This window comes from Macaca thibetana, chromosome 10 (genome assembly GCF_024542745.1).
Source record: "Macaca thibetana thibetana isolate TM-01 chromosome 10, ASM2454274v1, whole genome shotgun sequence".
In the NCBI taxonomy this organism is placed as follows: domain Eukaryota; kingdom Metazoa; phylum Chordata; class Mammalia; order Primates; family Cercopithecidae; genus Macaca; species Macaca thibetana.
This window is the reverse complement of record NC_065587.1, coordinates 21,771,438-21,797,404: the sequence shown is the minus strand read 5'-3', so window position 1 is coordinate 21,797,404 and position 25,967 is coordinate 21,771,438. Positions and strand designations below refer to the sequence as shown.

Genomic DNA, 25,967 nt, shown 5'->3' with positions numbered 1-25,967 from the left:
CATGATTAACCTAAATTGTAGTACTTTTTTTTTTTTTTTTTGAGACAGAGTCTTGCCGTGTCACACAGGTTGGAGAGAAGTGGTGAAATCTTGGCTCATTGCAGCGTCTACCTCTTAGGCTCTAGCGGTTGTCCCACCTCAGCCTCCTGAGTAGCTAGGCCTACAGGCACATGCCATCACAGCTGGATAATTTGTGTATTTTTTGTAGAGACAGGGTTTTGCCATGTTCCCCTAGCCGGTCTCGTACTCCCGGGCTCAGCAATCCTCCTGCCTTGGCCTCCCAAATTGCTGGGATTACAGGAATGAGCCACCGTGCCCAGCCAATTGTAATACTTTTACACATAGCCCACAAGTATCTGACATCATTGTTAAAGTTAGTTATTAAAGTTTTAGTTATTAAACTTGTTAAAACTATTAGTTATTTAAAGTTATTAAAACTATTAATTATTGAGGTTAAAGTTAGTAAATAAAGTTTAAAAATCACAAGAACTTGGCTGGGTGCAGTGGCTCACGCCTGTAATCCCAGCACTTTGGGAGGTCAAGGTGGGCAGATCACCTGAGGTCAGGAGTTCAAAACCAGCCTGGCCAACATGGCGAAACCCCATCTCCACTAAAGATACAAAAGTAAACCAGGCGTGGTGGTGCACATCTGTAGTCCCAGCTACTCGGGAGGCTGAGGCAGGAGAATCACTTGAACCTAGGAGGCAGCGGTTGCAGTGAGCTGAGATGGTGCCATTGCACTACAGCCTGGGTGACAGAGCGAGACTCCATCTCAAAAAATAAATAAAATCACAAGAGCTTTAGACATATTTTGAAGTTATTAGTTGTGTCAAATGACATTTCTTAAGCTCTGACCATCTGTCAGACCTTGTACAAAATGGGGTCACAAGGATAGTGTGTTCTGCAGCCTGTGGGGAATCCTCAGTCTGAAACCGAAGACAGACACATGAACAGATAAGCATATGCAAAATACTCTATAAGAAGTGAGGTGAGCAAAAGTTGGGAGCACCCAGGAGGGCCATCTGTTTGGCATGGTAGGGAGGCAGGTGCTACTGTCTGTTGAAGAGGGCTTCTGGAAAGAGTGGGGTCTTAGTTTAGGTCTTCTCTACTTTAAAGTACATCCAGTCACCTGGGATCTTATTAAAATACAGATTTTTTTTTTTTTTTTTTTTTTTTTTTTTTTTTTTGAGACGGAGTCTGGCTCTGTCTCCCAGGCTGTAGTGCAGTGGCGCAATCTTGGCTCACTGCAAGCTCCACCTCCCGGGTTCATGCCATAAAATACAGATTCTTATCAGTAGGTCTAGAACAGGCCTGTTACATTTCTAACAAGGTTCTGGGATGCCAGAGCTGCAGGACTCACTTTAAGGAGCAAGGTTCTAGATGTTAGGGCTGGATGGGGTGGGGGTAGTGAGGGCATTGGAGGCAAAGGGAACAGTTTGCGCCTATGCATGTGCGTGTGCGTGCACACATACACACACATACACACACACGTGCACTGATGAATTCCAAGCAAGTTGGTGTTGCTGAAACATAAATTTTAAGATGAAGAGGGCAGGAGATGAGGTCTGAGAAGCAGACAGGGCTAGATGATGTCAGGTCTTATGGTCTGGGCATGAAGCCTGGACCTGATCCAGGAAGATGGTGATGAAGCTGAGGTGAGGGCTGAGTGTCTGAAGGAGACATTTCTCTATAGTTCCTTAAACCTCTGTATTAGGGATTTGGGTCAAGATTTCCCACTTTTAACCTATGATAAGTTATTTAGTGATTGTATCATTCGCACAGATCAGCCCTAAGAGGATGCCAGCAGTCGCACCTCTGCAATACATGTGGAACCTTAGGTCCATCTCAGCTGGTGACCTCACCAGCTCAGCTTTCTTTTAACTAACTAATACCTGGACTTGTTAAAAATAGATTTAAAGTAGATTTCAGATGTTAGTGTTTGCCTTACAAAAGTCAGCCCAAAAAATAGGATGTGAAAGCTTCCTATTATCCCTGATAAGAGTTTTTAAAACTGTGTTAGAGTTTGAGTAAAAAGCCAAGGGCGCTGCGGCAGTGGTGGTCAAGGCAGTTTCTCAATTATAGAAAATGTTTTGTTTCTGTCAGCACTTTCTGTGTTTTAATGTCAGCACTGCTTTCTAGTATGTTTCAGCTATTGCTGAGTGCCTACTATGTACAAAAAGCACTTATATTCATTCACATTATCTCTTTTTTTTTTTTTTTTTTTTTTTGAGACAGAGTCTCGCTGTGTCACCCAGGCTGGAGTGCAGTGGTGTGATCTCGGCTCACTGCAAGCTCCACCTCCCGGGTTCACACCATTCTCCTGCCTCAGCCTCCCGAGTAGCTGGGACTCCAGGCGCCCGCCACCACGCCCAGCTAATTTTTTTGTGTGTTTTTTAATAGAGATGGGGTTTCGCCTTGTTAGCCAAGATGGTCTCAATCTCCTGACCTCGTGATCCGACTGCCTCGGCCTCCCAACACATTATCTTGTTTAACCTTTTCAACAATCCCATGAAGCAGATGGCATGTCTACTCTCCCGCCCCCATTTCTCAGATAAGAAAATTGAGCCTAGATAGTTAAGTGATTTGATGAGGATTACAGTCTGAGTCAAAGAGGATTTTTGACTAGGATTCCTGATAGCAAGACCAGTGCCTTTTCCTTCTAGCACTTGAGAATAGTCCTATTTCCTTTATTTCCTTGAAAACAGGGGCTCTGGGATGGATTTGGGCTACTGTTGAGGTCATTCTTCAGAATTTTCTTTGTGAATTGTTTGGAAATTAAAGTTTGAAATTCTGATACTATGGTGGATTATTAAGATTGCTTTTGTGACATTGTGGAAACCAAAGGATTAACTCAGTGGCGACAGAGGGTCTGCAGTTCATGCTGTTAGCTCTAAGTCATTTTCTTTTCTTCTTTGGCTTTGGGAAATCCCAAGCCCCAGGAGTAAAGCAGGCTGAGATGGGATCCAGGAAGCATTTGCTGCCCAGCAGAGCCACTCTGCAGTATGCTGGGCTATCTCTGTGGGTGTTCCCAGACCAGCTGTTCTCAGCTAGGAAAGGGCTCCCCTGGGGTTGGACCTACTGCACAAAACAGTTCATCAGCAGCTTTGTGTGGGCCGTAGGTTATCCCCCAGTACCATGTCTTCACTGCTGTGGGCTGAAGTTCACCTCCTCTAAAATGACGCATCCCTGTGTACCATTTATACTTTTTTTTTTTAAGACGGAGTCTCGCTCTGCCGCCCCGGCTAGGGTGCAGTGGCGCCATCTCGGCTCACTGCAAGCTCCGCCTCTCGGGTTCACGCTATTCTCCTGCCTCAGCCTCCCAAGTAGCTGGGACTACAGGCACCCGCCACCACGCCCGGCTAATTTTTTTGGTATTTTTTAAGTAGAGACGGGGTTTCACCATGTTAGCCAGGATGGTCTTGATCTCCTGACCTCGTGATCTGCCTGCCTCGGCCTCCCAAAGTGCTGGGATTACAGGCGTGAGCCACCGCACCTGGCCTACTTTTTTTTTTTTTTTTGAAACAGAGTTTTGCTCTTGCTGCCGAGGCTGGTGTGCAGTGGTGTGATCTCAGCTCACTGCAACCTCTGCCTTCTGGTTTCAAGAGATTCTCCTGCCTCAGCCTCCCAAGTAGCTGGGATTACAGGCGTCCACCACTACACCCAGCTAATTTTTGTATTTTTAGTAGAGACGGGGGTTCATCATGTTTTCCTGGCTGGTCTTGAACTTCTGACCTTGTGATTCGCCCGCCTCAGCTTCCCAAAGTGCTGGGATTACAGGCAGGAGCCACCACACCTGGCTGTGTACCAGCTTTACAGCTAAAATGAAAATTCCAACTTTTGTTGATAGCCAAAGCAATATTGAAATGAATATTAATAGGCCAGGCGAGGTGGCTCATGCTTATAATCACAGCACTTTGGGAGACTAAGGTGGGAGGATCGCTAGAGCCAAGGAGTTCAAGACTAGCCTAGGCAACATAGGGAGACCCTATCTTTACAGAAAACTTAAAAATTCACCAGGTGTTGTAGCATGTGCCTATGATCCCAGCTACTCAGGAGGATCGCTTGAGCTCAGGAGGTGGAGGCTGAGCTCGTATCACAGGCACCCTTGTTTTACTTGATTGTACTTATATTTGTGGGGGAGTGCTGATGGAATTTATGGAAGCTTTACCTCTTCAAGCCTTTCCCTGGTAACCACTAAAAAGAGCCATGTATTTCAACAATCTTCCCCACACCTAGCACAGTGGAGAGTGTATTAATGCTTGCTAAGTATTCTTTCTTGGCTGGGTATGGTGGCTCATGCCTATAATCCCAACACTTTGGGAGGCTAAGATGGGCAGATTGCTTGAGCCCACGAGTTTGAGACCAGCATGGGCAATGTGGTGAAACCCCATCTCTACCAAAAATACACAAATTAGCCAGGTATAGTGGGCACGTGCCTGTAGTCCAGCTACTCAGGAGGCTAAGGCAGAAGAATCGCTTGAGCCCAGAAGGCAGAGGTTGTGGTAAGCCTAGATTGTGCCATTGCACTTTAGTCTGGGCGATGAGAGTGAAACCCTGTCTCAAAAGACAAAATTCTTTCTTGATGCCGTGAAGTCTTATCTCTTCCTCTCTTCCCATAAGAGACAACACAAGCTGGTGCAAAGATGGAAAGAATGTGGACATCTGAGTCACACCCAGTTAGGTTTGAATCATTATCTGCTTACTAGCTTTAGGCACAATGACTCTCAGTTGTGCCTTGGTTTCCTCATCGGTGCCTTCCAGGGTTTTTTTTGAAGATTAAATGAATAAAATGCATGCTACCCTAAGTCCTAGCACATATCAGGTAGACATGAAAGTACCAGCAGGTATTGTGATGGTATGCTTTCCCCAAGGAATGGACTGCCGTTAGTATGTTTCTGTCATCTGATTCCTAGAATATGTTATTCATAACCTGCATTTTATTTCTGCCCATCCCTTTTTTATCTAACTGACCATAGGTCTTAGTACCAGGCATCAGCTGCTGCAGTGACTGTTCCCTGTGGCCTGCTGCAGCACTGAACTCAGCGAACACAAGAGACCCCATGTTTGTTTGTTTGTTTGTTGTCTGTTTGTGACAGGGTCTTGCTCTGTTGCCCAGGCTGGAGTGCAGTGGCATGATCATGGATCACTGCAGACTGGACCTCCTAGACTCAAGCGATTCTCCCACCTCAGTGTCCCAAGTAGCTGGGACAACAGGCACACACTACTATGCCGGCAAATATTTTTACTTTTTTAGAGATGGAGTCTTGCTATGCTGCCCAGGCTGGTCGCAAACTCCTGGGCTCTAGCAATCCTCCCACCTTGGCCTCCCAGAGTACTAGGATTACAGGTGTGAGCCACTCTGCCTGGCTCTCACGTTTGTTCCTGCAATGCAGTTTTATGGTTTCAGATCTGGCATGTACTCAGTTATTTTTTGTTTTTTGCCAGTGGGTATTATTTAATTTTCCATTAAAAAAATACAGACTTTCTGAACGAAATGGATATTGGTACAGTGACAGATACAAATGTTCTAAAGCACAGTTGTGTAAAGCACACTAGGGACTTAAAAATGAAAACTCATTCAAATTGATAGGGATGACTTTACTGAAAATCTTTATACCAGCACTTGCCTATAAAGAAGAAATTGCCCCTCAATCTTATGATGTAATTGGGAATCTGAGTTATAAACCTAAGAGAAAATTGCAGACCAGCACACCAATTATATAAATAAGTGTTGAATTATGAGGTAGAGTGTTTTGAGTTTTTGAAGACAAGAGGACTCAGTAAAGATTGCAGAAATTGGAAGAAAGGTGGCTGGTGGCTGAGTGGGTCAGGGAACAGCAGGACAGAAGCTTGGAGGAGGCATAGAATTGATGTGCGTGTGGGTTGGGATCCAGGCTTCCTGAGTAGAGGAGTGGACAAAAAGGAACCAGGTCACACCTGGAAAGCAAGAGTTGATTAGATGGGACTGATATGCTGAAAGCCCTTGTTTAGGAAGAAAAGCAAGCCCAATGTCATTTACAGGATGGATCAAAGGAAGAAAGTTTGGGGAAGAGAGGACGGGTGTAGATTTCTAAACTCAGGGGATAAGGGCCTGGGCTATGATGGCAGCAGTGAGACAAGACAGGAAGGATTAAGTCCAAGAGGCACTTAGGAAGAAGACAGAGCTTGTTGACAAGTGGAATATGCAAGGGATAAAAGAGCAGGAAGAGGTTCCTTGCCTGGGATATTTGTGGTGTCCCTGAAAAAAAAAGTCCAAGTCAACAAACGAGCTTTTCTTCCCAGGGACACAGCAGTTATCATTCCTCTTGAACTTGGACTGACCTTTTACCAAGTAATGTGTACTAGTTGTTTATTGCTGTGTAATGAGCCATCCCCAGCCCTAGTGACTTAAGCACCAACAGTTTATCATTTCTCCCAGTTCTCTGGGTCGACCTGAGTTTCAGCTGAGTGGTTCTTCTGCTACTGTCACCTGGACTCAGTGAGGTGCCTGCATGCAACTGGGAGCTCTGCTGGCATTCAAGGTGGCTTCAGACCTCTATCCAGTGACTTCTCTCAACAGCAGGGTATTCAGACTTCTTATACCGTGGCTGGCTTCCAAGACAGAAGCAGCAGAAGCTGCCATTCCTCTTAAGGCATGAACTCAGAAGTCTACCACATTCTATGGATCAAAGCAAGTTGCAAGGCCCGATTTAAGAAGTGGGGAAATCTATTAAAGTGGGAGCAACCAAATGTACAGGGAGGGGAGAAATTACTAGAGCCTCTTTTGACTCTTTATCACATTAACTCACCAGAAACTAAGTTTCAGAGAAGGAACTCCCACCGGGAGGGAACTACTGCTGTGACAGATCCTGGCCTTACAGGATCAGGATCTTTAGGAACTCTTACTACGTCCCCCAAGGACAGAATTTCACAGAGGAAGAAAAAGCTGTGCTTATTTATTTATTTGGGGGTGTTGCTGTAAGACTCAGGGGCACAAGTAAGACTGTTTGAAGGATCAGAGTGACTGAAAAGGAAGTTTATGTTTAGAAATAAAGTTATAGAGGTAGGGGCCATATTGTGAGGAGTAGGACCAAGATGGCAGCTGTCAGATTTCGAATGGAGTTGCAGATGAACGGCGCGGGGTGCAATGAGCTTATGGTCACAGGTCTGAGGGTGTGGATGAATCCACACTTAACCTGTTGATGCTCTGAAAGAAGTAGGATACCAGCTGCAGCCTCAGATGTACATAGTTTTTCTTTCCATGGAGGGGAGAAATCAGCTACTGAGGCACCAGTGTGGGGTCCTTGAGGCAGAAGATGGTATTGACACAGGGTTAAATGACATTTAAAATCAGCAGAGAAGCACTTTGGGAGGCTGAGGCAGGAGGATCACTTGAGGCCACAAGTTTGAGACCAGTCTGGGCAACATAGTGAGACCCCATCTCTACAAGATACACAAATAATTATCCAGCCATGGTAGTACACACTGGTAGTCCCAGCTACTCGGGAGGCTGAGATGGGAAGATCACTTGAGCTCAGGAGTTCAAGGCTGCAGTGAGTATGATTGCATCACTGTGCTTCCGCCTGGGCAACAGAGTGAGACCCTGTCTCTATTAAAAAAAAAAAAAAAAAAAATCAGCAGAGGAGTTACATCATTTCTGAAAAAGCAGATTTTTTTTTTTTTTTTTTTTTTTTTTTTTTTTTTGAGACGGAGTCTTGCTCTGTGCCCCAGGCTGGAGTGCAGTGGCGCGATCTTGGCTCACTGCAAGCTCCGCCCCCCCGGGTTCACGCCATTCTCCTGCCTCAGCCTCCCGAGTAGCTGGGACTACAGGCGCCTGCCACCTCGCCCGGCTAATTTTCTTGTATTTTTAGTAGAGACGGGGTTTCACCGTGTTAGCCAGGATGGTCTCGATCTCCTGACCTCGTGATCCGCCCGTCTCGGCCTCCCAAAGTGCTAGGATTACAGGCTTGAGCCACCGCGCCCGGCGAAAAAGCAGATTTTACTTAGAAAAAAAAAAAGGAGTTCTGCAGAGCCTTGGAAAGAGTTTTTTTTTGTTTTTGTTTTTTGTTTTGTTGAGACGGAGTCTCACTCTGTCGCCCAGGCTGGAGTGCAGTGGCGCGATCTTGGCTCACCGCAAGCTCCACCTCCCAGGTTCACGCCATTCTCCTGCCTCAGCCACCTGAGTAGCTGGGACTACAGGCGCCTGCCACCTCGCCCAGCTATTTTTTTGTACTTTTAGTAGAAACAGGATTTCACCGTGTTAGCTAGGATGGTCTCGATCTCCTGACCTCTCGTGATCCACCTGCCTCAGCCTCCCAAAGTGCTAGAATTACAGGCGTGAGCCACCACGCCTGGCCTTGGAAAGAGTTTTTTTAAGACATAGGACAAGAACTTAGCATCTGGTTTCTTAAAGCAAATATCCCAGATCTGGTCAGAGCAGTGGAATAGAAAACATAATAATAGTCAAGGCTGCTTCTTGGTGAATTACCAGCTGAAGATTTGGATTCAAACAGCCTTTGCTGTGATGGGTATGCCTTCTGTCTTTGATAGGAATGATTTGGTTACCAGGACTAGAACTCACTCAAGCTAACTTGAGCAAAAGAAATCTATTCGAAGACCATTGGGATGTATCACAGAACCCAACCTCTGTGTCCCAAGAAATTATAAAGAAAGCAGGCACTTTCACTGTCTCTCTCAGTGGCCACTTCATCTCCCATGTCTGCCTCTCAGCTTGTTATCCATCCTTTTTCCTCTTCGTGGACCAGCAGAATTGGCTCACTCATCCACTCACATGGCCCAAACTTGAGTTTGGTTGCCTCAACTCCTACTTGACAGATCCCTACAATTTCAGTGCCTGCATTCACTGAGCGGATCCCAATTCCAGCTTCCTAAGAAAGAGAATCTGGTGGCCCCAGAGTGAGGCAGCTGTGGCCAGAGGATGGAGCCCTTTGTCTTGTCCCCAACCAGCAGCAGTTATGGGAGCAGAGACTCTGAGAAGGTGCTGTGGGTAATAGGTGGTTCTCAAAGAGTGGCTGTCAGCCATGGAGGCCCCCATGGAGGGGTATGTAGCACCTTCACAATGAAGCCACAGTTATATTCAAATGTAACAATGTTTAGTGGGCCTGTCTGATTGCTTCCCAGTTGTTTCTTATGATAGTAAAAGAACTATAGTTCCTGGGTTAATGCGAATGGAGGACCATCTCTCTTTAACTCCTCTAAATTTTTTATCTTCAACATCTGAATGTTTGTAATTAATTTTCACGAGTTTTGAAACCTCAGCTATGATAAACAAGGGGTCCATTTGTATGTGAAGATAATTTTTTTAAAATTGAAAGTGATGAAGCCTCTTTGGTAAGAGGAAAAATGCATGACCAAGCCACAAGGACTTCAAAGTAAGCTTGAAATGAAAAAGGAATTTGAAGACAAATATCCTTTTTCAAATTGGCTTTTCCTCCCTGCTTCTGGGAAGCACTAAGGGTGGAACACGATCTAGGAATCCACTCAGTTGAGTAGTAATGCTTTTGAAGCAACATGACGTGTCTTCTCTGACTAGACTTCGAGCCACACTTTCCAGGACAAGTCAGAGGGCAGTGGCCCCCTCAGAGGCTGACTGGGACCGCAGAGGTTTCCCTCATGGGGCACAGAGTGTTGAGGGACTAATGTGTTTGAGAATTCAGTCTTGAATCTCAGGGAGTCATTTTCACTTACTTACCCAGACTGGTCCTATAAGAAAAGGGGTCAGAGACATGGAAAAAAACAAAAAAAAACACCCATGGAATGGGAGTCTGCAACCCTGGAGCTTACCCCGACTCTCCAGTTCTGCCTTGTGTGTCCCCATTCAAGTCCTTTAACCTTGCTAGACTGGTTTTCTTCTTTGTGCTGTAGGAATATCATCTGTCCTGCCTCCCTGATGAAAGGGCTAGGGCTTCCTGTGAGCTGACTTATGTGAAAATGCACTGTATGCTATACAGATGTAAGAGATTAATATTTTAATATCCGGAATCAAACCGTTTTCTGAGGTGGCTGCCTTTGATTTTTGTCTTTTAAATCAGCCTATTTTATTTTTCTATGACTCAGCAAGTTGTTCTTGTTTGTGTGGTGAATGATGAAAGTCTTATTGTATATAATGATAATAAGCACTATTTATTCAGCACATTCTATTCTGCTAGGCCTTGTGGTATTTACTTTATTTACATTATCTCATTTTATTTCTCACAAGAACACTTTGAGGTCCGTATTGATTCTCATTCCACTGTTGATGAACTGAGCTGAGAAAGGCTGTGATGGAGAGGCCAGAATTTACCCTAGGGTTTGTCTCACTGTAAAAGACCACCTGCTCCTGGACACATGGTGGTGGCACCAGTGCCCTTCAGAACATTGCCAAGTCCTAGGAAGGGAGCAAGCAAAACCCACTCCTGAGCCACAATGTGGATGGCAGAAAGTGAGGGGCATAATGGCCCTCCCTCTTTTAGACGCTGCATCTTCTATTTTTCATACAGTTCTTATAAGCTCCACAGTTTTGTTCTAAGCCTAAGAAGCAGCAAATTAAGAAGAGGTTAAGCAAAGACTGCAGGCATTGACAGTAATAAGTAGATGCCCTCAAAGACCCCTTTCAGTTCTAATGTTCTGAGGTTGCAGCAGCCTTGACAGCAACTGTTTTAGATTGAATGTTTGTCTCCCCCCTCTACCCCCACCATTCTTATGTTGAAGCCCTGACCCTGCAATGTGATGATATTTGGAGATGTGGTCCTTGGGGAGATAATTAGGTTTAGATGAGGTCATGAGAGTAGGACTCCCATGATAGGATTAGTGTCCTTATAAGGAGAGGAAGAGGGCTGGGTGCAGTGGCTCACGCCTGTAATCCTAGTTCTTTGGGAGGCCAAGTCAGGTGGATCACCTGAGGTAAGGAGTTCGAGACTAGCCTGGCCAACATGGTGTACCCCATCTCTACTAAAAATACAAAAAATTAGCTGGGCATGGTGGCAGATACCTGTAATCCCAGCTACTTGGAAGACTGAGGCCAGAGAATCACTTCAACCCAGGGGGTGGAGGTTGCAGTGAGCCAAGATTGCGCCATTGCACTCCAGCCTGGGCAACAAGAGCAAAACTCCATGTCAAAAAAAAAAAAGGAAAGGAAAGGAAGAGAAACCAGAGCTCCATCTCCCTCTGCCATGTGAGGACACGGCAAGAAGGCTTTGGTCTGAAAGCCAGGAAGAGGGCCCTCATCAGGAACTGAAACTGCCAGTACCTTGACCTTAGACTTCTCAGCCTCCAGAACCATGTCCATTGTTTAAGCCACCAGCCTATGGCATTTTGTTTAGTAGCCTGCGTTGACTGAGACAGCAACCAAGAGACAAATTAACTATTAAAGTCAGACACTAGAACATAAAAAAGCACACCAGTCTGGGGCCGTTTTGAAGTATATTTGATGACCTTAAGTTACCAAGAAAAATTTAAAGTAGACTAAACTTGTTACATTTGTTTAAGAAAGATCTAATACATGTTAGAAAGGTTTCATCCAAAATGATTAAGATAAAATGTTAAATTTTAAAGTTAAGCTTTCTGGAAAACTCAATTATCCAGAATGATGTTCTTGCATAGCCAAAGAAGACAGAGAGGAGAAAGGAGTCAAAACCAACTGTTCTCAGCTTTAAGTGGATGGTGTCACGCAGGTTGAGTCTGCTTTCCACTTTCACTGTACCTTGTTCATTCACTCTGCCCTTTATCCACTCTAATGGCATTCGCAGCAACCTGGATGGGATTGGAGACTATTATTCCAAGTGCGAAGTAACTCAGGAATAGAAAACCAAACACTGTATGTTCTCACTCATAAGTGTGAGCTAAGCTATGGATATGCAAAGGTGTAAGAATGACACAGTGGACTTTGAGGACTCAGGGGGAAAAGGTGGGAATGGGGTGAGGAAAAAAGACTACAAATTGGGTGCAATGTATACTGCTCAAGTGATGGGTGCACCAAAATCTCACAAATCACCACTGAAGAACTTACTCATGTAACCAAACACCACCTGTTCCCCAATAACTTATGGAAAAAAAAAAAAGAAGAAGTACTGTTATCCACTCATTCCATGATTTCAGTGGGTGACACAGGAAGTGCTTGTTCATTCAGCATATAGTCCTAGATCACCTGCTTCGTGACTGGGACCACTCCAGGCCCTGGGAATACTGGGGTGTGTGGAAGATACAGTCCTGCCCTTAAGTTGTTCATAGTTAATCAGGTAGAGAGACAAGAAAACAGATGTTCAGAATGAAACTCAGCATAGACTGCTGTAGAACTACACAGCAAGGACACGTAACCCTCTTTCTTGTGGGGGATAGGGTGGGGAGGATGGGAGGGCCATGGGGCTTCCCAGGGGAAATGATGTTCAGGCTGAAATCTTAAGAAGGGAAGAATATTCTAAGCACAGGGAATAGCATGGCAAAAACCCAGAGGCCAGAGAGCAAAGTCTAGTTGGGAAACTTGCAAATACACTACAATTTGGCCTCTGTATAGAATGTGAGCTGAAGGGTAGAGAGGTCATGGTGGTGGGAGAGGGGAATGGGGAGCAGCATAGAGGGGAAGGGGGAGCAGCACAAGAGCTGCAGCAGTGTACCATGTGAGAAAGTTTGGACTTTATCCTGGGGGGCAACCAGAGAGCTCTGAGGGTTTGGGGAAGGGCTCCACTTACCTCACCAGCTGCTGCTGCTTTTCTCTTTCTCTGCCACCAGTCACGCTCACTTCTTGTAGTTCCTGCCAAGGCCACAATCTTTCTTGCTTCAGGCCTTTGCACTTCTGTCTGGAATGTACTACAAAGATTATTCTGCTGCAGTTTGCTAACTAGATTAGAGTAGGGTAAGCCTAGAAATGGAGATAGAATAAGAGTCTGATGCAGTGGTCTAAGTGAAAGGAGATGGTGATCCAAACTGGGGAAGTGGCAGCATGAGCAGAGAGGCAAGGGCAGATGTATGTGATATTGTAGGAGGTAGAATTGACAGTGTCACAATTGGCAAGTGATTGCCTTTGGGGGCAAGTTTGATACCTTAGGCCACTGATGTTCAAATGGGTTAGAAGGGCAGCAGGCTGTGGTCTGATTCCCAGTGATCTACCTCATGGTGTGTTTCAAGACCTCACTGTCCTATTGAAACATGAACCACCTGGATTTGTTCAACAAATTAATAAAGCTTAGAGGTTCCAGCTGCGTTAATGCAAGCCATGACCTTGTTTATGTCTAACCTTAACATTTATGATTATATGCCTTAGGCTCTCTGTAAACTAATACATAATAACATGCTTACTTGTAAGCATAATGGAATAAATGAGACAAAAATCAGAGTAAATGACCAAGATGATCATCATCAAGTAGCTCTTATTAAGAACCATTAAATGCCTGGCTCAGGTTTCCACGCGCAAGGTCCCTTTAACAAACTCGGTTTATATCATATGCTCTTGACTAGAGAAGCTTGACTCACTGCAGTTGTTTAAACCCTAAAACCCAGACATTTCCAAGCCAGGCCCCCCGCCCCCACCACTGGACTCCTACTGCATAGAGCTTTTCTGTTTACATTTGCTACTATAGAGATTTAGTTTGTTTCCGAACGATGCATTTTAACTTTTGTGTGGTGAGCCACATTTGTTATATTTGAACCATGTGTGACGCAAGGGAGAAAGGTAACCACTTGGCTTAGAGGGGGAAGGGTGAGTCTTTGGGTTAAGAGAGGTACTTCCTGCCAACTTAAAATGAGCTGGTTAGATGGTGAAATACATTAAAATATATGTGTGTCTGTGTGTACATGCACACATATGCATGAATATATTTTTATATGCCCAACAGACTAATGTGGATATAAAGCTTATTAAACTGGACCATACTGTTTTCCAGTCTGAAACATAAAGGAAAAAAATGCTATCTAAGTGTCTATATGGCTGTCACTTTGGAATTGTATAATACATAACTCTCAGCTGACCTAGAAGTGCTTCTGAGACCAGGCCTCATTTGTGTTTTGTTGTATCCTCAGTTATATAAACCATGGGGAACAAATGGAGAAAGGGAAAGGACTTCAGCTGATAGCGGAGTGATTCATAAATCAGTCTCATAGATGGAAAACTAAGGTCCACAGAGATTCATTGTCCATGACCCATGATGAATTAATTTCTTTATTCAATAAAGCTATATTTAGTATTATAAGTATTATAGTATTATAAGGTATATTAATTATCTATTACTGCATAACAAATTACCTTAAAACTTGGTGGCTTAAACAACACACATTCATTATCTCATGCATTCTGTGGGTCAGGAAATCCAGGGTATGACTTAGCAAGATCCTGCTTCAAGGTCTCTCACAAAGCTGCAATCCAGGTGTCTACCAGAGCTGGAGTCTCATCTGAAGGTCAACTGAGGAAAGATCCACTTTCAACCTCACACGGTTGTTGGTAGGATTTAGTTATTTGCAGACCATTGGGTGAAATTCTTTTTCTTGCTGGATGTTGGCCGAAGTCCACCCTCAGTTCCTTACCACACAGCCTCTGACATGGCATATTGCTTCATAGAAATATACAAAGCGAGAAAACAATAGAGAGTCTGCAAGCAAGATGAAGTCATAATCTTTTGTAACCTAATCCCAGAAGTGTCATCCCCATCAACTTTGCCACATTCTACTTGTCAAAAGCATGTCAGCAGTCCAGCTCACACTCAGCGGGAGGAGATTATCCAAGGACATGAATACCAGGAAGTGGGGATCTGTCTTAGGCAGTTTGGGCTGCTGTGACAAAATACCATAGAGTGGGTGGCTTCAACTACAGACACTGATTTCTCACAGTTCAAGGGGCTAGGAAGTCCAAGGTCAAAGTGCTGGCGACTCAGTGCCTGGTGAGGCCTCTCTTCCTAGTTTGCTGAGGGGGCTCTGGTCTCTTTCTCATATAAGGGCAGTGATTCCATCATGGGGACTCAGCGGTCATAACCTCATCTAAACCTAATTACCTCCCAAAGGCTTCACCTCCAAATACCTTCATATTGGGAACTCAGGCTTCAATATATTAATTTTAGGGAGTAATAGGGGGAAAAAACCTTTTCCCATACATTCATACACTTCTTTTCTGACACCAGATGTATGGATTTGACTCAAACCAGCCAATTCTCCAAGTTTCCAGACACCACCTGGGGGTCCTACAATTAAGTTATGGCACTACCTAACTCAGTCCCACAAGACTGCCCCCCACTTCAGATGCCAATTGCAAGGAGTGGGTCCCAACTTGGCTACAAATTGGGGGTTCCCACAACCCTCTCCTTTGGTTTGATAATTTGCTGTAACAGCTCCCAGAACTCAGGGAAACACTTACACTTACCAGTTTATTATAAAGGACATAGGCGTGGCTAAGCATGGTGGCTTACACCTGTAATCCCAGCACTTTGGGAGGCTGAGGCAGGAGGATCGCTTGAGCCTAGGAGTTCAAGACCAGCCTGAGCAACATAGTGAGACCCCATCTCAATTCAATAATTAAAAAAATAAAACTAAAAGGCTATAGGTGAACTGCAGATGAAGAGATACATAGGGTGAGGTCAGGAAGGATCCTGTACACAGAAGCTTCTGTTCTTGTGGAGTTTGCCATACCTGGCACAGATATGTATTCACCAACCCAGAAGCTCTCCAAATGGCATCTTTTAGGAATTTTAATGATGGCTTCATTACATAGGCATGATTGATTATTAACTCAATGTCTAGGCTCTCTCTCCTCCGGATGTGGGGCTGTGGGACTGAAAGTTCCAAGCTTCTAATCGTGGCTTGGTCGTTCTTGTGACCAACCCCCATCCTGAAGCTATCCAGGAACCTACCAAGAGTTGTCTCATTAGAACAAAAGATGCTCTGGTCACCCAGAAAATTCCCAGAGAGTTGCTCTGTGCCGGGGCAGAGACCAAGTGTCACAGGGGTATGCAAACATTGAGTGCATAGCAGAATCATTGAGGTCCATCTTTGTAAGCTGTCTACAAGAGTTGGTACATATATCTAGCTTTCTTGTTCTCAGCTATAGCTTTTTCTACTAGACCAAACCATCTGATGTGTGGCTATGAAACACTAATATGCTCAGTGTGGTGGGCTGAAGAATGGCCCTCCAAAGATATTCATGATCTAATCCCTAGAATCTGTCAGTACGTTACCTTAGATGGCATAGGAAATTTTGCAGATATGATGAAAGATTTTGTAATAGATTATCCAGGTGGGACCAATGTAATCACAGGGTCCTTAGGCAGGAGGATCTGAGTCAGAAAAGACGATGTGACAATGTAAACAGAGGGAGGAAGGAGAGGTGATGAAGGAAACAGAGGGAGGAAGGAGAGGTGCTGACGGAAACAGGAAGGAAGGAGAGGTGATGATGGAAACAGGGAGAAAGGAGAGGTGATGAAGGAAACAGAGGGAGGAAGGAGAGGTGCTGACGGAAACAGGGAGGAAGGAGAGGTGATGGTGGAAACAGGGAGAAAGGAGAGGTGATGAAGGAAACAGAGGGAAGAGGGAGAGGTGATGAAGGAAATAGGGGAGGAAGGAAGAAGAAGTAATGAAGGAAACAGAGGGAGGAGGGAGAGGTGATGATGGAAACAGAGGAAGGAAGGAGAGGTGATGAAGGAAACAGGGAGGAAGGAGAGGTGATGAAGGAAACAGGGAGGAAGGAGAGGTGATGAAGGAAATAGAGGGAGGAGGGAGAGGTGATGAAGGAAATAGAGGGAGAAAGGAGAGGTGATGAAGGAAACAGGGAGGAAGGAGAGGTGATGATGGAAACAGAGGAAAGAAGGAGAGGTGATGATGGAAACAGAGGAAAGAAGGAGAGGTGATGATGGAAATGGAGGAAGGAGAAGTGCTGATGGAAACAGGGAGATAGGAGAGGTGATGGAAACAGAGGGAGGAGGGAGAGGTGATGATGGAAACTGAGGAGGGAGAGGTGAAGAAGGAAACAGAAGGAGGAAGGAGAGGTGATGAAGGAAACAGAGGGAGGAAGGAGAGGTGATGGAGGAAATAGAGGGAGGAGGGAGAGGTGATAAAGGAAATAGAGGGAGGAAGGAGAGGTGATGAAGGAAACAGGGAGGAGGGAGAGGTGATGATGGAAACAGAAGGAGGAAGGAGAGGTGATGAAGGAAACAGAGGGAGGAAGGAGGGGTGATGATGGAAACAGAGGAAAGAAGGAGAGGTGATGATGGAAACAGAGGAAGGGGAGGTGCTGATGGAAACAGGGAGGAAGGAGAGGTGATGATGGAAACAGGGAGGAAGGAGAGGTAATGAAGGAAACAGGGAGGAGGGACAGGTGATGATGGAAGCAGGGAGGAAGGAGAGGTGATGAAGGGGGATGAAGGAAACGAGGGAGGAAGGATAGGTGCTGACGGAAACAGGGAGGAGGGAGAGGTGATGAAGGAAACAGAGGGAGAAGGGACAGGTGCTGATGGAAACAGGGAGGAGGGAGAGGTGATGGTAGAAACAGAGGGAGGAGGGAGAGGTGATGAAGGAAACAGGGAGGAGGGACAGGTGATGATGGAAACAGAGGGAGGAGGAAGAGGTGATGGAAACGAGGAAGGAGAGGTGATGAAGAACACAGAGGGAGGAGGGAGAGGTGATGATGGGAACAGAGGGAAGAAGGAGAGGTGCTGACGGAAACGGAGGAAGGGGAGGTGCTAACAGAAACAGAGGGAGGAGGGAGAGGTGCTGATAGAAACAGAGGATGGAATGGTGTGGCTGCAAACCAGGGCATATGGGCAGCTGCTAGGAGGTTGAAAAGGCAAGGAATGGATTCTCCCCTTGAGCCTCTAGGAGGAACTTGGCTCCGCTAACACCTTGAGTTTAGATCCATAAGCCCCACTTAGTACTCCTGACCTCCAGAACTAAAAGATAATAAATTTATGTTATTTTAAGCCACTAGGTTTGTGGTAATTTGTCCCAGCAGCAATAAGAAACTAATATAGCCGGGTGCGGTGGCTCACGCCTGTAATCCTGGCACTTTGGGAGGCCAAGGCGGGTGGATCACGAGGTCAGGAGATCGAGACCACCCTGGCTAACACGGTGAAACCCCGTCTCTACTAAAAAATACAAAAAATTAGCCGGGTGAGGTGGCAGGCGCCTGTAGTCCCAGCTACTCAGGAGGCTGAGACAGAAGAATGGCTTGAACCCAGGAGGCGGAGCTTGCAGTGAGCCGAGATCACGCCACTGCACTCCAGCCTGGGTGACAGAGTGAGACTCCGTCTCAAAAAAAAAAAAAAAAAAAAAAAAAAAACTAATATATTCACCAAAAGTCCTTGAGGAATCCCACTTGTAGAATTTTTGAAGGAATTAGGAGCTTTTTTGAAGGTATAGGATAGTGGGCTTCTGAGGGCTTTTCCTGCCCTCTGGTAACTCTGAAACATAATTTACGTTATTGGAGTCTTTCTGTTTTTAGGAAATTGTTCCTAGTTTTCTTCAATACTAAATCCTATCAATATTAAACAGTTTTTTTAAAAAACATATTTGGTTAGTTAAAGGTACACCTAGGTCTCACATACTCTTCAAAATAAAACAAAAACATGATATTTAGCAGATGACACTAAAGCTTCCATTTTCAAAGCTGGTTGCTTGTTTATTTGTACCTCAGGAGTGGAAATACTGGCTGAGATGAAAGTACCTGGCACAAATCGCTTTTCCTCCTTGGTGTTTCACAGCCAGATGTTGTGAAATTCTTTTGTTTTTCTTTTTTCTCTAGTGCCTGGAAACCTTGGCTGCTACAAGGATCATGGAAACCCACCTCCTCTAACTGGCACCAGTAAAACGTCCAACAAACTCACCATACAAACTTGCATCAGTTTTTGTCGGAGTCAGAGGTTCAAGGTGATGACTCTGTGGCTATGTAACTATAGAAAAATGTAAAGATGTAAATGCATTTTGCTCGGATCACTTAAAAATAAGTGCTAAGTAAAATAAGCCAGACACAAAAGGCCACCTATTATATGATTCCACTTATATGAATCATCTAGAATAGGCAAATCCATAGAGATAGAAAGTAGGTTAGTGGTTGCCAGAGGGTGGGAGGCGGGAGGAATTGGTACTAACTGCTAATCAACACAGAGTTTCTTTTCTGGGTTATGAATGTTCTGGAATTAGATGGCGGTGACTGCACAACACAGTGACTACATCAATCACCACTGAAACATACACTGAAACAGTGAATGTTATGTTATGTGAATTACATTTCAGTTTTTAAAAAACCTAAAATAACTAAACTTCTAGAAAAATAAACAGAAAATCCTAAAATATTGGGTTAGACAAGGATTTCTAAATTGGACACAAAAACTAATCATTTAAAAAAGTATGGTAAATTGAAGTTATCAGTATTAAAATATTATCTTAAAAAAATAGAGTTAAGAATATGAAAGGCAGGCCACAGACTAGGAGAAAGTAGTTGTTAAATATATATCTGATAAAGGACTTGTATACAGAATATATAAAGAACTCTTATAGCTCAATAATATGACAACTTGATTTTGAAAATTAGCAAAAAATTTGAAGAGACATTTTATCCCCCCAAAATACATAAATGACCAATAAACATATGAAAAGATGCTCAGCATCACCAGTTGTCAGGGAAATACAAATTAAAACCACAGTGAGATACCACTGCACACAACTTCAGGATGTCTGAAGTTAATACTGAAAATACTAAGAATTGATAAGGATGTGGAGCAACTGAAACTCTCATAGACTGCTAGCAAGAATGTAAAATGCTACAGCTTCTTTGAAGAAAGATCTTAAATTTTCTTTCAAAGTTAAATATGCACACCTTAAAACTCAGCAATATCACACCTGGATAGTTACCCAAGATAAATGAAAACCTGTGTTCACACAAAGACTTATACATGAATGTTTATAGCAGCATTATTCATAATAGCTCCAAACTGTAAATAGTCTAAATGTCCATTAACTGATGAATGGAGAAACAAAGCACAGTATATCCATACATTCTGTGGAATACCACTCAGCAATAAAAAGAAGAGACATATTAAGACATACTGGCCAGGTGCAGGGGCTCATGGCTGTAATCTCAGCACTTGGGGAAGCCGAGGTGGGTGGATCACGAGGTCAGGAGTTCGAGACCAACCTGACCAACATGGTGAACCCTGTCTCTACTAAAAATACAAAAATTAGCCGGGCATGGTGGTGCATGCCTATAATTCCAGCTACTCAGGAGGCTGAGGCAGGAGAATCACTTGAACACAGGAGGCGGAGGTTGCTGTAGTGAGCCGAGATCACGCCACTGCACTCCAGCCTGGGCAACAGAGTGAGACTCTGTCTCAAAAAAATAAATGAATAAATAAAAGACATACTGTTATACACAACATGGATGAATTTCCTAAACAGTAGGCTAGTTGAAAGAACTTAAACACAAGACTACATACTGAACTCAAAATGGATCCCAAATCTAACAGTAAAATGTAAAACTATAAAACTTCTAGAAGAAGATATAAGAGAAAATCTTCATGACTTGAGTTTAGGCAAAAAGTTCTTACATGAGACACCAAAAGCATGGTCCGTGATGAGAAGAAATTGGTACATTTTAATTTGGACTTCATAACAATTTAAAGATCTTGCTCTGTGAAAGATATTTTTAGGAGGATGAAAAGACAAGCTATATCCTGGGAGAAAATATTTGCAAATCACATATGTGACAAAGGACTTGTATCCATAATGTGTAAAATTAAAAAAAAAAAAAAAAAGCCAAACAACTCAACAGTTAAAAAACAAACAAACAAAGCAATTTAAAAATGGGCAAAAGACCTGAACAGAAGATATACAGATGGCAAATAAGCACATGAAAAGAAGCCAAAGAAGATATACAGATGACAAATAAGCACCTGAAAAGATAGTCATCTGGGCATGGTGACTCAAGCCTGTAATCCCAACGCTTTGGGAGGCCAAGGCAGGAGTATCACTTGAGGTCAGGAGTTTGAGACCAGGCTGGCCAACATGGCAAAACCCTGTCTCTACTAAAAGTACAAAAATTAGCTGGGCGTGGTAGCACACCTGTAGTTCCAGTTACTTGGGAAGCTGAGACAGGACAATTGCTTGCACCTGGAATGCAGAGGTTGCAGTGAGCCAACATCATACCACTGTACTCCAGCCTGGGTGACAGAGTGAGACTCCATCTCAAAAACAATAGAAAACAAACAAAGATAAAGAAGACGATATAGTCAACATCATTAGCCATTAAGGTAATGCCAATTAAAACTATAATGAGATACCACTACATACCTATTAAAATGGCTAAAATAAAATATACTGAAAATAACAAGTGCTGACAAGGATACAGAGCAACTAGGACTTTCATATATTGTTGGTGCAGATCTAAAATGGTACAATCATTCTGGAAAAGTTTGGCACTTTTTAATAAAGTTAAATATACATCTACCATATGACCTAGTAATTCTATTCCTAGTTACTACCCTAGAGAAATGAAAACTTATATTCACATAAAAACCAGTACACAAATGCTTATAGCAGTTCTAGTCATAATTATGAATAACTAGAAACAGCCCAACAGATAAACAAGCTGTGATACTCTGCTCAGCAATAAGGAGTAAACTATTGATACAAACACCAATTTGGATGGATCTGCTCAGCAGTAAGGAGTAAACTATTGATACAAACACCAATTTGGATGGATCTCAAAGCCATTATGCTGACTGAAAGAAGCCAGTCTCAAAAAGATTACATACTGTATGATTCTATTTATGCGACATTTTTGAAAAGACAAAACTATAGTAATGGAAAATGGGTCAGTGGTTGCCAGGGATTCTGGGGTAGGGCACCTATAAAGCAATAGTGCGAAGAAAATTACTGGGGTAATGCAGCTGTTCTGAATCCTGATTGTACTGGTGGTTGCACAAATCTTTTTTTTTTTCTTCTTTAAGACAGTCTCATTGTGTTGCCCAGGCTGCAGTGCAGTGATGCAGTCTCGGCTCACTGCAACATCCACCTCCTGGGTTCAAGCAAATCTCCTGCCTCAGCCTCCCAAGCAGTTGGGATTATAGGCACCCACCACCACGCCTGGCTAATTTTTGTGTTTTTAGTAGAGGTGGGGTTTCACTTTGTTGGCCAGACTGGCCTCTAACTCCTGACCTCAAGTGATCCACCTGCCTCAGTCTCTGAAAGTGTTGGGATTACAAGAGTGAGCCACAGCCCGGCTGTGGTTGCACAAATCTATACAAGTGTTAAAATTTACAGAACTATATGCCAAAATACTATATAGTAATGTAAAAACAAAGTTGTAAAATGGGGCCTATAATGTGTTTGCTTTGAGAGTTAGCTATAAAGCACTCACTACTTGGCACACAGTAAACAGTCAATAAAGTGTTTAGCTGTTACTCATGTTTGAAGTTTATGAGATTTTCTCCCCCTTAAAACTTACTTAAGTGCAGCAGAAACACAAACATTAAAAAGTGATGCTCATCGACAGGGAAACACATTGGTGGCTGCGTACCTATTGGTCAGCTTGAAATTAAGTGTTTCGAGAGTGGAAGAAGGGGGAGGTCCCAGAGGAAGGGACCCTGGGAAGATGAGCCTGATTGCTTGCTGGAAGCCCACCCTACCAGGCTCCTTCAGGCCATCTGACATCCCTGATGATGCTTACCGTGTGCTGCTTCTCTGTTGTGGCAGTTTGCTGGGATGGAGTCAGGCTATGCTTGCTTCTGTGGAAACAATCCTGATTACTGGAAGTACGGCGAGGCAGCCAGTACCGAATGCAACAGCGTCTGCTTTGGGGATCACACCCAACCCTGTGGTGGCGATGGCAGGATCATCCTCTTTGATAGTGAGTATGCCCTATGCCCATCACTGCCCAAGCCACAGGAACCCTTAGACCAGAGCAACAAGCCTGCCCACCCTTCCTCCCTTCTATATATTCATTCATTCACTTGGCAATAGGCAATACTTGTGACTAGACCCTGGGAATACAGCACAGTGCATGAAGACTCAGCCCCTGCCTTCTGGAAGGGAGAACAGACACTTAACAAGGGATTAGCTACAGTCATGCCAAATGGTTTGAAGCAACGTGGTCTGTTGTGTGATGCTTAGACAACCTAGAAATGATAACCTTTCCAATTTTACATAGACACTAATATAATAATCAAGTATCAGCTTTATTATCCTCTTGCTTTAATATAATTTCCAAACCCTTTTGACTTTTTTTTTTTTTTTTTTTTGCATTTGGGATTTATATATTATTGTGATACACCTGAGAAGAGAGCGTAGTTCTAAGTTGTTTTTTCAGGCCTAGCATTGGGTTTGCCCTGACCCCCACCTCCTCTCTAAACTGCCGCATTTGTGAGATGCTGGCCAGGAGCAGAGTGTGTTCAGAATGGGAGTGGATCCAAGGCCTTGACCCCACCAACATCATGTCCTAACCACTGAGCCAACTGATTCCTCATCGTAATCCACCAGCATCCTCTCAGTAGCAGTGAGACTTTATGAGAGTTACAGCAACAGTGCAGCACCAGATTTCAAGATAATGGAGACAGACAAAAAAAAAAAAAAAAAAAAAAAAGGCTCAAGATTACCAAGAAATATTGCAGTGTCTGTGGTGTCTTTGGCCTTTAGGCTAGAGGAAGTGCACTCCTGGCATCTCAACCAGGCAGCATGGCTAGTTTTGAGCAAAAATGACATATGGTTTATTAGTTTCCTAGGACTGCCATAACAAATTATCATCAAGTGGGTGGCTTAAAACAAAGCAAAACAAAATTCATTCTCTGACAGTTCCAGAGGCTAGAAGTCCAAAATCGAGGTGTCAGCAGGGCTGTGCTCTCTCCAAAGTCTCCAGGGAAGCCCTCCTCACTTCTGGTGGTTGTGGGCAATCCTTGGCATTTGTTGGCTGCACCACTCCAGTCTCTGCCTTCTCCTTCACATAGCCTTCTTCCCTCTATGTGTGTCTGTGTGTCCATGTCTCTGTGTGTCTCCTTAAAAGGAACCAATCATTGAATTTATGGCCCACCTTAATCTAATATAGCCTCATCTTAACTCAGTTACATAACATTCACAGGTACCAGGTGTTAGGACTTGAGCATATCTTTCTAGGGGACACAATTCAGCCACTATATATGGTGACTATAAAACCCAGCCAAGGTTTATAACTGAGCATTTTCATGTTATAGCTTAGACACTGTCTGAAGTGTGTTTGTATTTGGGGTGGGAAGACAGGATTAGTGAACAGAACTTGCAGTCAATTGGTTTTTTTAGCTAAGTGTGCTCATTGGAGACTGCCAGTTGATTCCTATACATTCTGTTATGTCCGGACCAATGCTTAGTTTGATACCTTTGTTTTGGCTAAAGACTGAACTTTGGCTAATGATTAAGGAATCTTGCTAATGCTTAGTTGGCAAATAACTATGCACTACACATCTATTTAACCTTTTATTCTAGAGTTCAGTATTATAAGATTCTCTGCCTTAACACTCTAACTCAGGAGAGTAAGTTTTCTGAACTTGCAAAATGCCTGGTATACTCTTAAGTGAAAAAACAAAGGAAATAAATGTTTCTTGAGCACCTAGTATGCATGAAGGCTTTATCTAAATTATCATATTAGGTCCTCTTGGCACCCTTCTGAAGTAGGGGTTATTGTGATTACTCTCATTTCACAGAAGAGAGCCATATGACATGGACAGGATAAATAACTTGCTGGGATCCACACTGCCAGGAAGCCACTAGAGAGGTGCTAGAGAGGAAAGAGGAGTAGTGTGAGGGTTTACTACCTGTTTTTTGACTTTAAATAGAATGTAATGTCAGTTTAAAAATGGAAAATGAGTGTTTGCAGATATATGGAGAAACTGGAACCCTCATACATTGCTGGTGGGAATGTAAAATGGTGCAGCTGCTTTGGAAAACAGTCTGGCCAGCCTGGCCAACATGGTGAAACCCCGTCACTACTAAAAATACAAAAATTAGCTGGTTGTGGTGGCACGTGCCTGTAATCCCAGCTACATGGGAGGCTGAGGCATGAGAATTGCTTGAACCCAGGAGGTGGAGGTTGCAGTGAGCTGAGATCATGCCACTGCACTTCAGCCTGGCGACAGAGTGAGACTCCGTCTCAAAAGAAAAAAAAAAGTAAACAGTCTGGCATTTCCTCAAAACATGAAACAGAGAGTAACTGTATGACCCAGCAGTTCCACTCTTAGGTATATACCTGAGAGAACTGAAAACACGTTTCCACAAAAAACGTACATACCAATGTTCCTAGCAACATTATTCATAATAGCCAAAAAGTGGCAGCAAACCAAATGTCCATCAGCTGATGAATGGATAAACCAAGTGGATATCCATATGATGGAATATTATTCAACCATTAAAAATAAATAAAGTACTGAGGCATCCTACAACATGGATGAACCTTGAAACCATTATCCTAAATGAAAGAACCAGATGCAAAGGGCTATATATTTTATGATCTCATTTATATGAAATGTCCAGAATAGGCAAATCCACACAAACAAAAGCCAGATTCCTGGTTGCCAAGGCCTGGGGGAAAGGGAAGAATATGGAGTGACTGCTTAATAGGTACGGATTTTCTTTTTAGAGTGATAAAATGTTCTGGAATTAGATAGGGATGATGATTGTATAACATTGTGGATATACTAAATACCACTGATTCATATATAGATAGTCCTTAACTTAGGAGAGTCAACTTATGATTTTTCAACTCTACAGTAGGTTTATTAGAGTGTTAAATGCATTTTTGACTTTGATATTTTCAATTACAATGGATTTATCAGGACATAGCCCCATTATAAGTCAAGGAACATCTGTACTTTAAAATGGTTAAAATGGTGGATTTTAGATCAAGAAAAAAATAGAATATAGTTTTTATAAGATAATCTTTCATTTAGCACATTTTTATTGGGCATCTGCTGTGGGGTAGATAAAAGTATGTTTTCTTTAGTATAGAGGCTTTACTGGAGGTGTCAAATAGAAATAATCTGGATTAAATGTTAAATACA

The 25,967-nt window shown here is 43.4% G+C and overlaps 1 protein-coding gene across 2 annotated transcripts in view; it reads left to right on the top strand.

Annotated features, from left to right (window-relative positions):
* Window positions 1-25,967, top strand: part of KREMEN1 (kringle containing transmembrane protein 1) — a 74,379-nt gene that overhangs the window by 31,968 nt on the left and 16,444 nt on the right. For both annotated transcript variants that reach the window (XM_050806819.1, XM_050806818.1), the window contains exons 4-5: window positions 18,692-18,816; window positions 22,639-22,792. In XM_050806819.1, coding sequence (XP_050662776.1) covers window positions 18,692-18,816; window positions 22,639-22,792 — 279 coding nt within the window. The remainder of the gene's footprint in view (window positions 1-18,691; window positions 18,817-22,638; window positions 22,793-25,967) is intronic.